General features: G+C 43.9%; 1 protein-coding gene across 1 annotated transcript in view; it reads left to right on the plus strand.

Annotated features, from left to right (window-relative positions):
• Positions 1-14,538, plus strand: part of LOC109035712 (uncharacterized) — a 35,340-nt gene extending 20,802 nt beyond the window's left edge. Inside the window, exons 3-4 of the mRNA XM_019049455.2 lie at positions 2,842-3,382; positions 10,325-14,538. Of these exons, the coding sequence (XP_018905000.2) occupies positions 2,855-3,382; positions 10,325-11,782 (1,986 nt within the window). The 5' untranslated portion in view covers positions 2,842-2,854 and the 3' untranslated portion in view covers positions 11,783-14,538. The remainder of the gene's footprint in view (positions 1-2,841; positions 3,383-10,324) is intronic.
• Positions 14,539-15,497: the final 959 nt, after the last annotated feature.

A 15,497-nucleotide genomic window follows, 5' to 3' on the forward strand; every position in this document is an offset into this window, starting at 1 on the left:
CACAGGGTACGGCACCACGCCGCGCCGCGCCGGGGCGTAAATTTCATCCGTTTGGTCGCTTTTGCGAGACAAATGCCGCAAAATACCCGAGAATGGCGCGCGCGCGTCCTCTGCACTGCTCAAGCGACATGCCGCACGCATGCACCAAGCTTACGTAGGCCCGAAAGTTCCCGCCCGTTGCAACGCATCATTATGAATTGACCTGGATCCACTAGAACGTTAAAGAATAATTGGCATGTACGTGAATACATCAAAAAGACGAATTTTCCAAGTGAAATATTGGATTTATGTAGGAAAATCAATTTCAACAAATAATGCAATTCAAAGTTAATCAACTATTCAACAGTTTACTTAAAGGTAAACCTTACCTTGAGAATGAGCCGATCACAGATTACGAAAAACTGCCAAGTTGTGAAATCTTCATTCCCGTTTGTGACTCCATGAGGGGGGTTGTCTTGACTCTCAGTCAGGGCCGGATTTCCCACAAGGCAGACTTAGGCAGCTGCCTAGGGGCGCAAAATTTTGAGAAACATGCATACTTTTTAAAGGGTTCTAGAATTGAAATCAGTAAAAAGAATTAAGGACGAAAAAAGAGGCGCGAAAAGAAGAATATCTGTGAATCTGTCCGTGTCTACTAATAAGGTTCGTAAAACCCGCGCCCCCTCTGTATTAATGAGTAAAATTTTCTTTTCACTTTTTCCAAACTTTTCTCGCATTTGTTTAGTTTTGATTTGTTTTAATTCCCTAAACGTTTTGAAAACAATGGTAGCACACGAGTCATCTCAGCCACAAAATTTTTCTCTTAAATAACCTAAAAGTAGCTTTAAATTACGTTAATCAAATGCCCGATTTTAAAAATTTTCCGGGGGAGAACCCCCAAACCCCCTTTTGGCTGAGAGGTACCCCCTACCCCCCAGGTTCCCCACACGGTCGTCTGTTCTTTGAGGGGCGCGACTATAAGATTTGCCTAGGAGCGCTAAAAAGGTAAATCCATCCCTGCTCTCAGTACAGAGGGACTTTAGTTACAGCGAGTTCAGCCCCGCAGCGAGTACCCAAAACCAATAGGTCACTAAACCTTGTTTATTTTATTGAATATTCTGAAAGTACAATGTGAGTAGATAACGTGGTGATTTTTCCTCATTTTCATGGAGCCGAAATCGCGGAGAAACCCGCTTTTGAAAAATCTAAAAACTGCAAGACATTTCAAACGCACCCGAATGGCGGGAAACTGACGGTGTTGACGCACTGCGATAGTCATATAGATCGTATTCGATACATCAAACGGCTGAGATTGTATCGATATCGATTGGTTCAAAATATAAACATAGCCTCAAAAGTAAATTCAGAAATCTGAGAGAACGGGTCTTTTGTAACAGATTTTTTATTCTTTTGCGTACCTAATGCCAATTTAAAGTGAAATTGTTAGGAATTTTCTCATTTTCAGCTTTTCCAACTTAAATCCTTACAGTTTGGTTTGAGGTTATGTGCTATTGTTTTGAACCAAACGATACATCGAACCGTTATCGAATACGGTCTATTGCAATCTTCTCTCATTTTCCTCTGATATTTGTTATAATAAAACGTGTTTCAATGAGGAATTGGACGTATTTCTACCAAACAGACCTATGTGCAGGTGAGAAACAGAGAAACATGGGGTGTGCTCCAGAACGCTGCATAAGAAGCAATGTAAAAGTGGGCGTGATTCCTTTTGAAGAATTGGAAAAGCGGGATTTTACATTCTATCAAACAGACCTATGTGTCAACTGAATGCGAGATTCATGAGCCGCGGGCATGGCAAGATAGCGTTGTGGACAGGGCTCATGAGTTAAAGCGCCCCGACGACGATCTCCCCCTCGCTCGAGTGCGCACTATCATTGCCGCAGACGTCACTGGCGCTTTAGTATTCCCATTCACTCTTACGGCCAGAGAACTAACGAGCACACCCCATATTTCTCACCTCCACATAGGTCTGTTTGGTAGAAATACGTCCAATTGTTGCTCGTTTATTACAGCTAACATATGAATGAGATTCAAGTCTTGAATTCAAAAGATATAATTTCGACTTAAGTATTGTTCTCATATACGAAGAGTAGATAGACATTTGACTGACGTCGCGGAAACCCGTGCCCGCTTCTGATTAGTGCCGGATGACATCATTCGGCGCGGCGCGAAACCGGGGCGTTTTAAATTTGCGTATAAGTTGAGCGATTTGAACTGCGCATTTCTCGGTTATCGAGCTTCTTGTTCGCGGTTTTAATGCGCGCATCGTGTTATACGCGTCATTTTCCTTCAGAAAACTATATTCGCAAGTCAAAATTCGCTCATGGTTTAGTGACCCATTGGAGCTACTTATTTATCAAATATTCCCTATTTAAAAAAAGAAATACGTTAGCGAGGGAAACTGTTAATTTCTGAAAAATCATTTAAATTGTCTCAAGGATAGTTTAAGATCCCTCCCTTCCTATTGTACCAAAAAAAAGGATAGACTATTAGGGGGTACTAGGATTCTTTATAGTTAAGAAATTTTTTTTGTTCCAAATATGAGAGCTAACCTCTTACTTTATCCGTAAAATTTATTTTGGTGTTCAACCGGTACGGCTGTGTGTTCAACCAAAATTTGTCTCAAAATTCAAAATTATGTTTTTGCTGTTTTACTCAACTTTCTGGGCATTTCTAAAGTTCCCTTTCACAGTTTACCACGTGTGTATAAAGGGACTTAAGGAGTTTCCTAAGTTTCTAGGGTTTAATCCTGCATTCTGAGTGTTATATGAAATTTCTTGAAATTTCCTCATGAAATTTCTATTTATAATCTTTCACGAAATTTCTTAACTCTGGTTGCAGGGGAATCGGAGGCATGGCAGACAGTAAATACTACCTGGAAATCCTCGGCTGGGCGGCCCTCGTGGAGCGGGCCGACGGGGGCACAGTGGCTCCGGAGGGGGCCCCGAGCGGGCTGCGGCGCGCCCTAAAGACGTGGGGGGACGGTCTCCTCCCAAACATCTTGAAGAAGCCCCCGGAGGGCCCCAAGTCTCCGGAGGGCCCCAAGTCCCTGGAGGGCGGTACCGCATCTGAGCAGGTTCTGTACGCACTCGTGCCCAAGGCCACGCCTGCCGGACGAGTCGAGGGGTACACCGATCTCGTCAAATGCCTAGGCGGAATCGGCGTCCACGTCTTGTCGGCGAATTTGTTCACGGATTCACTGCCGCCCGCTCTCGCCGCGGCGGCCCGAGCCGGGAAGGTCCAACTCGTGCGGATGGCCGCGAGGGAGGGCCAACAGATGGCCGTCGACTCGTCCGGACGCCTCGTCTTGCTCGTCGAAGCCCACAACAAGGAATTCGTCTCGGGCCTCCTCGCGCCCGGCATCGCCCGACAAAAGTTGAAGGTAAGTGAGTCATTTTTTTTTTCTTTCTTTCTTTTTTTTCTTTTTTTTCTACTTCAAATAGCTTTCAAGGGCTAATCCCACGCTTCAAGTCCCATCCCCCCCTCCGTCCCTACTGAACCAGTCCCAGGCAACCATTGTTTGAGACCATCAAACTCGGGTCGCCTGGCCGGGAATCGAACCCGGGACCTTCCGATCCTAGAGCAAGCGCTACAACCACTACACCACAAGAGGCCAACAATTTTTCAGGTGAGGGGCTTGGAGGACAAGGCCCATAAGTGCAGCTTTAGAAATTCGAGGCTTAGTCCAGGCGCCTGGTATGTCTAGGTCTACCTGGAATTTCGGGTACACTGCTATTTTTTTGGCCTGCTTTACATTGTTTGGGTAGCTGAATCCGGATCTGAGGTTTCCTTACACGAATCTGGTGTGCATTTGCCGCCATTTTGACAAATAATGACCTAAAAAGGCCTTTTTTTGCCGTTTTTTTTAAAGAGCGGCCACGCATGAGAAAGAATCCCGGAGTTAGTTAATGTGTTGAATAGCTGACGTAATTTGAAGAAAATGGTACATACATATGCTAGGTTTGCTCAAAAATTGAGGAAGATGCAGCATCTTGAACATCGCGCCCATTCACGTTTTTGCGGCACACGCGTCAACGCGCGCGGTTCGGCTCGCCGCTGTCCGCCAAGTTCCGGAGCGTTCCAAAGTTCCGAGTTCCCAGGTTCCTCAATTTTTTAGCAAACCTAGCACATTTATATACCATTTTCTTCCTCGTTACGTCAGCTATTCGAAACATTCTGAATCCGGGATTTTTCTCATGCGTAGCCGTTATTTTATAAAAAACCGCAAAAAAGGCCTTTTTTGGCCATTTTTTCAGATTGGCGGCGAAATGCTCCCCAGATACGTGTAAGGAAACTTCAGATTCGGGTTCAGCGACCCTAAAAACATAGAGTATACTGTATAAGCCAAAAAATAGCTGTGTACCCGAAATTCCAGGTAGCCTCATTTTTAGCTACCAGGCGCCACGACTAACTAGAGATTAGAACCCAGACGCCTCAGCTGCGTGTCATAGCTCGTTATACTTGTACTAGGGGGCTACGCCCCCTGGCCGCTACGCGGCCCAACCCCCTGAAGGCGCTCCGCGCCATCAATGGGCCGCTTCGCGGCCCTATTTTTACCCTCCTGTCAGTGTTAGTTTTATTTTTCCCCTAAAAAAATACGATATGAGGTATACTTTAATTTTAAATTTTACTTAAAATTACTTTAAAATTAAAAGGACGCGTTTTGGAGTGACTGCTTGATGAAATATTGCAGTAAAACAATGAATAATGATAGTCAGGTAATAATTACGTTTTCATGAGTCGAGGATCGAACCCACACTGTGATCTTGGCGGACGCATTTGACGTCTTAGACGACTCGGCTACCGCTCAATGTGAGGTCGATCGCGCGTATCTTGTGTAGATAAGTGTAGAGCTGATGCGCAGGCTACACAGCTGCTGCGCAACCTCCTCGACCACTGCGCATCCTCCCGCGCATAGCGGTAGCAGCACCGGAGCATTCTGTAAACTCACTCACTTTTATAACGTGATTTTAAAAAAACCTGGGTCCTTTTTCCAAAATCTGATTACAGCGGGCTCATCTAGGGCCTATTACCTGTCGATTTACGCAAAAATCATGGAAATCGGCCCGGTAGAACGCTCAAACGAACTATGACAAAAAGTATAAATTTACATTGTTTAAATGGGAGAATTCGCAACTTTACCACGTAATATAAAAAAACCTGGGCCATATTTTGAAAATCTGAAAAAAGTTGGCTTATCTAGAGACAATTGCCCGTCGATAGCCGCAAAAATCACGAAAATCGGCTCGGTAGATCGCTGGAACTAAGCGTTACCAGTTTCGCAAAATTAGGAGGTCTCGGAGCTTATAGTATAGATTTTAACAGGTGAGATATATGAAAACGACTGGAGCTCACTTAAAGCACAATGGAGGTGTTGCACGTGTGAGGAATTTGCAATTTGACTGTTGATTCTTGTGTAAAAGTTCGCGAAGAAACACGATGGTGCCACTGGTTTTCTCTGAAATCAATTCCCAAGCTCAAAAAAAGCTTTCAAGTTGAGACCAAAATGGAGAGGATATCCCACCCTACCCTGAGAGTCCACCTCTACATCAAGACAAACTCTCCATGCAAAGATAGGGAGCAAATACATTAGCAGTGATGCCGTGTTTTCAGTTGTGAAGTCCCCAAATAAAGTGGCAGCCCTGTCACCATCCCCTGATTTGCTCCCTATCTTTGCATGGAGAGATTGTCTTGATGTAGAGGTGGACTCTCAGGATAGCGTGGGATATCCCCTCCATTTTGGCCTCCAATTTGAGCTTTTTTTGAGCTTGGGAATTGATTTTTCAGGGAAAATCAGTGGCACCAGCGTGTTTCTCGCAAACTTTTACATAAGAATCAATAGTCATATCGCAAATTCCTCACACGTGCAAAATCTCCATTCCCAGGTCCGTAGATTACGTGGTGATTAATTGCGTATTTTTGGAGCCAAAACCCCGGACAAGCCCGCTTTTAAAAAGCGGCAAATATGCAAATTGCATAAGGCAATTTTGCTTATTCTTTATTCATTTAATTCATGCTGTTATCCACGCAATGTTTGATCGTGTTTAAAAAATTCAAAGATTCGAAGAAATTTCAAACGCGCCGAAAAGGTGGGAAAATGCCGGGATTAATGCACTACGGCATGGCAGTCAAATCTTTGTCTCCTCTCATGTTCCGATGATGTTTATTTTTTAAAAAAACGTATATTTTAATGTGAAATGGTTGCTTGTTAACTACATACGACATGATTGAAAACCGATTCTTTGATTTTGAAGATATAGTTTCGACGCTCTTATAGTTTTCATTTACGAGGAGGAGAGAGGCATTAACAGGAAGTCATAGGAACCGTAAACTGTCCAAAATAGGCGGTGAAAAAGTTACAACGTCGCAAATTGAGGGATGAATGTTTTTCACACCACTGTCAGTGAGGAGAAAATGTGCAACTCAAGTGGCAATCGTGATCTATTATCTACTGCCTGCCATCAAGTCGAAGCGATATTGTAGAAGGCGCTTCAAGCAACTATTCCACCACTGAAGTGTTGCACAGTATCAGATAGAAATGAAGGCGTTTTAATGCTCGTAAATTGACTGGTGTAGCTTGCCAGTTGCCACCGCATAGAGTTCTCTTGATCGTATGATATGCGGCTCCTGTCCGATTGATTTTTGTGAAACTTGGTACCTGGTGGCATTTTTTGACGGAAAACTTGAATTTCAACTCTTTTTACAATTCGAAAATCAAAGGTGGATGTAGCCTAAAATCCTACCTCGGCTCCTGTTTGTCTGAATTTTGTGAAAAGTGCCAGGATATATTCTTTGACGTAAATTTCGACTTTTCGGCCAAAGTTTTCTCATGTCAAATTGAACTTCATTTTGCAATTATGAATTATATATTTTTGAGCTCCACTCTTCATATTCAAGACTTGGAGGACAAGGCGCATAAATGCAGTATTTGCTATTTCGAACATACGTGTTAGAAGTTTCAATGCCTTGTGATGGAAAGAAAGTGCAAACTCACTTTTTAACGGTTGAATGTTGGATTTTAGTCAAGTAAAAAACCCACGCCAAAATTGTAATCTTTATTCTCGTTTGTGACACTGTGAAGGCCTTTACATACGGGAACCAATCAGACATGGATTCGTATTGTCTTTACTCTCAGTATAAAGGGACTCTAATATATGCCACCGTTCGTCCTAAAAAAGAAGACTTGCCAGTGGCGTGGCGTAATTTGCGATATATCGATTGTTATGCCATTTAAACCTATGGAAAAGGATCGTTAAACAGGGTGTTCGCAACGAACACCTAAATAATCGATTATTTACCATAGGTTTAAATGGCATAACAATCGATACATCGCAATTCACGCCACGCCACTGAAACTTGCGCAGAAGGTACTTTTCGGACACCCCATGTACTCGCTCTCTGTCGCCAACGTAGTCCAAATGGACTACGTTGGCAACAGAGAATTACTCCATTTCTGACTGGTCCCTAAAAACACCTATCTGCACGGAGAAACAAATGACACATATTTGGACGCTTTTAAATCAAAAGGAACTACATCCATTCCGACATGAGCCCCGAGATCAATTAGAAATTTAGAATGCATGCAGGACCGAGCTCATGTCACAATGGATATCGACGGGGGCGCCATCCAATTCCCTCCCCCGATTCCCTCCCGAAACCGATTCCCTCCCCGATTCCCTCCCAAGACCGATTCCCTCATGCGGCCGGAACCGATTTCCGATTCCCTCCCGGCTTTGAAGTAAATTGAAAAATATGTGGCAACGCACTGTTAGAAAAAAAGGCGTGAGTTTCACACTTCGGCGGAGAACATACGGAACCAGTTCCGTCCGCGTGAGAATTCCTTGAGTGAAAAATCGAGGGTTGAGTCTAGTCACTTTTAACTGTTGATTCTCATCCTTTCTCCGCCATCGCAGCACGCCGCACGGGATGGTGCTTTCGTCGCCGAGGATTGACTCTAGTCCCGCTTGGGATGATGCTCAACCCGCGAGGATTGATTCTCAACCCGCGGAGGATTGATTCTCAACCCGCGGATGATTGATTTTCAACCCGCGGAGTATTGATTCTCGACCCGCGAGGATTGATTATCAACCCGCGAGGATTGATTCTCAACTCGCGAGGATTAATTCTATTGTGGTATTATTTTGGATGATTTATTTGAAATTATCCAAAGTTCTACTCAAATGAAGAACAGTGAACTGAAAGTGTGTCTCGGCAATCTTTAACCTAGGTTTTGTGAAGTGTTTGTGATTACCAGAAGACCAGAACCATGCAGCTGTTGCTGAAAACTAAGTTCGAAAAAACTATGAAATATATGGAAGTGTGCAACGTTGCAAACGGAGATACGTGGTTTCGCACTTTGATTATCGATATGCAGCTCCTGAAAAATCTGTATAATTTCGCATCTCTGTACCCACTGAACATTCGGTTAGACTTTACAAAGAAACTGTAACTTAGGATTTGTAATTGCATCTTTTCTTCCTCAATAAGAATAATAAATTGGACGTATTTCTGCCAAACGGAACTATGTGCATTAAGACATGAGCTCTGAGACCCATAAGAATATATGCATAACAGGGCTCACGTCATAATGCACATAGTTCTGTTTGGCAGAAATTCGTCCAAATATAATCAATTTGAACTTGATAATGCTGATGCGGTTTCTTTCCAATCGTTAACTAGGAGGTTGCAAAAAGCACTAAGATTACGCAGAACAAGCACTGGAACATGCATTGCAAGGTAAAAAAAAATTGTAAGAGTTCAAATCTGCCTACTTTAAATCGGCTATATAGATGATGATGCAGGATATCATACCTGTTCTCAAGAATTCAAATATGATCTCCTCCTGGGTAGGCTGATCGGTTACGTTTAAAACTATATATTTCATAGTTTCTTCGAACTTAGTTTTCAGCAACAGCTGCATGGTTCTGGTCTTCTGGTAATCACAAACACTTCACAAAACCTGGGTTAAAGATTGCCGAGACACACTTTCAGTTCACTGTTCTTCATTTGAGTAGAACTTTGGATATAAATCATCCAAAATAATACCACAATGAAATTAAGCTTAATGGCAAATAATCGAGACAAAAACGGATACTTACAGCCACCGACCGCGCTCGCGATTAAACTGGCGCGACGAAATGACCGTTACAAATTCCTTCTAGAAGATCTTCGCTTCCCCTTTCGGAGGGGGAATCGCAGGAACGGAGGGGCCCGTGAACCCCGTGGCATGGATGAGACTCAACCGTTGTGGGTTGACACTAAGACCTCAGCGGACGAGCTTGTGAGCTGGAGAAAGAATTTGCTATCTTCAAACCTTTCGGGTTGTTTTTCAACGCTGTAGTGATGTAGCTCAAACTGCAAAGATTGATTCGCATGCCGTCCTAAATTCTCAATCCTTTTCTCACTCCGTAATTCTAACTCCGACTCCGAAATTTTTAACAGTGCGTCGCAACAATTGATCAAGTAGTAAGACGAAATAATCAAGATCCAAAATAAACTCACCATTCCCAGATACACCTGATACAGCGCCATTTCTCGTAAGAGTAGAAGAGTAGGTGGTAGAAGTTGTAGAAGTTTGAAGTACCTTAAACGGGTGTACAGAGTCCGTCGCGTCAAAAAAAATAAGACCAAAAGAATAAAATTATCACAAGAAAACATTTGGCGAATTTCTATGAAGTACCTTAAACGGGTGTATACAGAGAGCGGTATCTGAATTTCTACTCCTCTTCTACGCGACCTATGCGGTATCAGGTGTATCTGGGAATGGTGAGTTTATTTTGGATCTTGATTATTTCGTCTTACTACTTGATCAATTGTTGCGACGTTGCCACATATTTTCAATTTACTTCAAAGCCGGGAGGGAATCGGAAATCGGTTCCGGCCGCATGAGGGAATCGGTCTTGGGAGGGAATCGGGGGAGGGAATCGGTTTCGGGAGGGAATCGGGGGAGGGAATTGGATGGCGCCCATCGACGGTGCAAGTCGGCGATCACATAACTCGTTTGCGGTGTCTGAAAATCCCCGCCTCGATGTTATTTTTTTAAAGGAGAACTAATTGACATCATTCCTTGAAGTTTTCGCAGAATTTTCTTGAAGACAAATCATGGCAGTTTCAAAGAATTGCCGTTAAACAGTTTTCCGTTTAAAGAATAAAGTATGACAGGAAGTCTGCGACGTCGCAAACCGAGTTATGTGATTGCCGACTTGCACCGTCAATATAGTTCTTTCAGATTTGATTGCGTCCATCTGAAATGGGCCAAAATCGGCCCTTATCGATACCCCTCCTCCATCTATTTCTCATGTATGCCTTTCTATATGTTTTAAAGATCATCACGCGGCCGGACGGAGATCTACCCGACGTCACGTTTCCAGCCTTATCCGACGACGCCAACGTGAAAATCCTGAGGAAACTCGTCTCCCACGGGCCGAACATCGAGCACCGGCACCGAGAGGGCGGGACCCTCCTCCACTGGGCCGTGCGGTCGCGGGACGAGCGGACCGTCGCGCTACTCCTGGCGCGCGACTCCCGGGTCGCCGTCGACGCCCGGACCCGCGACGGGCGGACGCCCCTCCGCCTGGCCGTCGACACCTACACCTGGTCGCCGGACATCATCCGCGGCCTCCTGGACAGGGGCGCCGATGTCAACGCCGCCGACGCGAAGGGCGTCACGCCGTTCCTGGTCGCCCTCCGAATGCACGGCGTCACCGACGTCCCCCATTGGTTGATCGAGAAGGGCGCCGACGTCACCGCCCGCGGCGCCTTGGAACTCGCCGCCGAGGCCGATCCGCGCTACTTGGCCCGGATCCTAGACAACCTGGACCTGGCCACCAACCGCGGATCCTTCCTGGAGCTCTTCAGAAGTGGTGGACAGGAGGCCGTCCGAATGCTCTTCGACCACGGCTTCACGCTCGCGCCGGAAGACGCCAAGGACATCGAGTTATTGCACGCGGCGCTGCGGCTCAACCAACGCCGCGTGGTCGAGGATCTAGTGAGCTGGGGCGCAATTGCCATGGCACCGCCGGGCGTCACCAGAGACCTCCTGGCGCGAGCTATAGACAGCGCCAACCTCACCGCAATCGAGTGGCTTTTCGGAATCGACGAGGGTCTATCCAGCGGTTTCGCTCTGGAGAAAGCCATCGTTGCGAGGAACGCCAGCGTCGTGGAGACAGTCCTGCGGGTGGGGGATCTACGGTTGGCGGGTGTTTTTGAGGGCGTAGCTTTGGAGAGCCTGGAGGATCTCGAGGTTGAGGACGCAGACGAATTGCGGGAGGTGATCTGCCGCCACGTCGTCTTGGTAGCGACCGCCGGGTTGGAGATCAACCAAGGGTGTCCGCAGTACCGGAAAGATGAACTGCCCGAGTGGGTTTCGGAGTCTGTCCCGGCGTCGTTCTTGGTCGAGTGCGTCGCCGAGGTGGCTTTTCTGAGGACGTTGAGAGTGGGCGACTCGAGCGCGACGTTCTACGACGTGTTGAACGCGAGCTCGGCCGGGATGGCGCGGCTCCTGAAGGACCCCGTCGTGCGGGGGACGCTCGAGTCGCGGAGCTTCGCGACCGAGTTCCCGCGGTTCTGGCCCCTGGTCGACGCCAGGGTCCGCAGCGGCGGCCGCCGCAGGGATCTCGTGGATCGAGGCGTCGAGGGCTTCGGGTCCCTGGCGCCGCAATGTCACCGGCTCCCGTTCCATCTTCGGGAGAGGATCTTCGGGTACCTGCGCAACCACGAGTTGTTGGTTTTGATCGAGGCTTGTCGATTAGGAAAGGGTGAGAATGATACGGACCCGAGGTGATCCAGTTGGAACTAAGAATAAGGTTGTTTTTGCGATTTGACTATTGATTCTTATGTAAAAGCTCTCGAGAAACACGATGGTGTCACTGGTTTTCTCTGAAATCAATTCCCAAGCTCAAAAAAAGCTCTCAAGTTGAGGCCGAAATGGAAGGGATATCCCACGGTATCCTGAGAGTCCACCTCTACGTGAAGACAAACTCTCCATGCAAAGATAGGGAGCAATTACATTGACTGGGCAGCCACTTTATTTGGGGACTGCTAAACTGAAAACACGGCAACCCTGCTAATGTATTTGCTCCCTATCTTTGCATGGAGCGTTCGTTTTGATGTAGAGGTGGATTCTCAGGATAGTGTGGGATATCCCCTCCATTTTAGCCTCAATTTGAGAGCTTTTTTTGAGCTTGGGAGTTGATTTCAGAGAAAACCAGTGGCACCATCGTGTTTCTCGCGAACTTTTACAAAAGAATCAATGGTCAAATCGCAAGTTCCTCACACATGCAACATTTCCATTCTCACAATCAGACTTCGTAGTCAGACTACGGTCAACGCAACGGCTGCCGAGCTGCAGTAATAGTGACGCCTGACAAATGCATCTATTCGTGTTCTTCGGTCATCCATGTTGCATCCAAGAAAATATAGGCGCTCTTTTTTTTCTGCGCTCACATTGAGGACTTGTATTTCTATCTAATCGTAAGAGACAAAGGCTCACACAACTCTTCAATCGTGTGTGCTTGTCGTAGTCCATCGTCAACCATTTTCCCCCTCTTCCTCTTTTTCCCCCTTCAAAAATGTGCCTCTAATTGCAGCAATGCACACCGTCTTGAAAATTTGCAATTTAATGAAAACCTACCAACATTCAGTTTTCGTACCCACGATCGTTTAAATTCGATTTTCTTATTCAACGGCAGATATTCCATCTATTTCGTACTTGTTCTACTGAATTCAGTTTATAGTCGTGCTTTCGTGGGGCTAAAACTGAAAGTCTGTAATAAAATTAATTAACTAACTAACTAACTTCGCAAAATCTATTCACCGATGTCCTTTAAATTGTTTATTTTGCGCCAAACCAATTCCAAAGTGACGAACACTAATGGTTGGTTAGGTAAATGACGTAATTCCCATAGCCCACGTCTTCGTGTAGCCACAGCTTTTCCACTTTTTGTTATGAAGGCGCTTGTTGGCCTTATATCTATGTGTATAATCTTCAAGATTTCTAATATTTCTGCAAAAGCAATGTGTTCATTGGACCCGTTTGGTCCTGCAGTACCTGCAATAACGACGATTTATCCTTGGATTCTGGTATGATCTGTATAATCGAATTTGTAGCTCTACTTATTTTAAATATTTTTGATATTCCATATTTTATTTTTGATGCCTCATATGCTTATTCACTATTAGTACAAAAAGTATTCTTTCTGAAGCACTTATAATCAAATGGACCACTTTTTGCAATGAGGAACTACAAGTTCTTGGTCAGTTTAGAAACAACGTATGTATCATTAGTTGTCGTTTCTACACAAGTTATTTTTTACAAATGAGCCGGAAATTGCAGCTCCTAATTGCAGAAGGAGGTCCACCTTTTTTATTGTTACCAAGCTAGTATATTTAACGTATTGAAGAGCTCGTTGAAATATCTCAAAATGCCGCTCTGTAACATAAGTGAGTTTTTTATAACTGAATTCGCTTTTGGGGAGGCACTTCGGACTAGAGAATTAAGAGAAATGTTCATAATTTCGAGAAAATGATTTTACATTCGTCGAACTAAATGGAAATTTATTTGACACAAAATATACCTTTAAAGTTAAATATTGATTCAAAGAAATTAAAAGTAACTAAGTACTTATTTTCCCTCAAATTATACTCTAACACGAGTTTTACTAGAACTCATTATCTTAATATTTTTCCATTTTTATGCCTCTTACCACTTTTATCCATGAGACTCGGCAATACCCAGTTATTATTGCATAATTCCGTCCACTTTAGCTATAGGTAGATAGGTATGTTAAAACACCGTGGGATAAAATACGGTATCGTATAAAAAGTAAGGAGGTAGATACAGAAGGCTCTTCAGAGTTTTGAGTGGTATTTTGCGAAAAACGACTTCTTAAATTCCTCATATCCTGGAGAATTTTTTGAAAATTGATCAAGGTACGCGAATTTTAGAAATGTTAGGCAAATTGATCATTTTTGGAGTCTATGCAGCATACTCCTTTTACCGAGTAGTTACTTGAAGTACTTGAAATTTTTCTGCTCCCGCCTATGGAAGTCTAGACGTTCTTAATTTTGATATTATTCCCTCTCCTGCGTGCAATACATAAACAAATGTTAGAAAACCTTCAATAAATTCTTTTATATAATTAAATATAATTTTAAAGTTCGGTACCTATAGGTTTTCTTCTTTTTCTGAATGACGTTTAAAATAGGCATTTTCAAATTAAGTATGTTGTTCAATGCAAGGAAATCTTTAGTGTTGTTTAGTTACTAAATAACTAGACCAGAGACGAGACGGGAAGCTTTTTAAGTTAAACATTTTATTAGAGCAGAACCAATTTAGCACTACATTGCTACAAAAAGTATAGATAGAGTAAGAGAGAGAGACTCACTCACTCGGGGAGTACAGACTGACTTCGCGTACAGAGGGACAGTTCTTGTATTTGGATTACAGATTAAAATAACAACACGCTCCCTTAATCTAAATACTAAATAGAAATACATTGTGTGGTTACGGGAAAGAGGAAAATACAAAACTTGTTTTTTAAATCAGGTTGATAGCATTTCTACAAAATCTAAGTTTTTCGCCAGGTAATGGCTTAGTCAAAGCATCTGCTGGCATTTTGTCGGTCGACAAATACTTTACGACAATAGTACCCTTTTCAACGCATTCTCTAATATAATGGAAACGAACATCAATGTGCTTTGAACGATTATGGAGAACTGGATTTTTGGATAAATTATCAGCGCCTTGACTGTCACTAAACAAAAGGGTCGTTGGTCTATCAACATTTAGGATTTCATTAAGTAGACCTCTCAAAAATACAGCTTCCTTGCTCGCTTCGCTTAGGGCAATATATTCAGACTCGGTTGAGCTTTGAGCAACACAAGATTGCTTCTTCGACATCCAGGAGATCGGACCACTTGACAGACAAAATACATAGCCAGAATATGATTTGCGATCAATTTTATTCTGAGCCCAATCGGCGTCAGCAAAACCTATGAGGTCCCTGTCGTCTTTTTCATAACATAAACTTAAGTTTTTAGTGCCTTTAAGGTACCGTAGCACTCGTTTGGCTGCTTGCCAATGCTCAGTTGTAAACTTAGTGTTAAATTGACTGAGGTAAGCTGTCGCATAAGCAATATCAGGGCGACTGTTGACTGCCAAATACATTAAAGATCCAATTAATGATTGATAAGGGACATCAGGGGGACAGACTGTCTCCTCACTTGCTTCAAACTGAAGATTGGCAATCATAGGGGTACTAGCAGGGTTACAATTTGTCATATTAAAACGGGTCAACAGATCTTCAATAAAAGCAATTTGATTTACTTTTATCATGTTGGCTGATTGATCAACATTTAGACCTAAGACTGCTCTTGCAGTGCCTAAATCTTTTATGTCAAAATTGTTTTGCATCTCTTTTTTGAGGTTTTTTACCGTGATTTCATCATTAGAAAAAATCAGGGAGTCATCGACATGAACAGCTATAATAGTATACTGA

This window comes from Bemisia tabaci, chromosome 4, assembly GCF_918797505.1.
Source record: "Bemisia tabaci chromosome 4, PGI_BMITA_v3".
Classification (NCBI taxonomy): Eukaryota; Metazoa; Arthropoda; class Insecta; order Hemiptera; family Aleyrodidae; genus Bemisia; species Bemisia tabaci.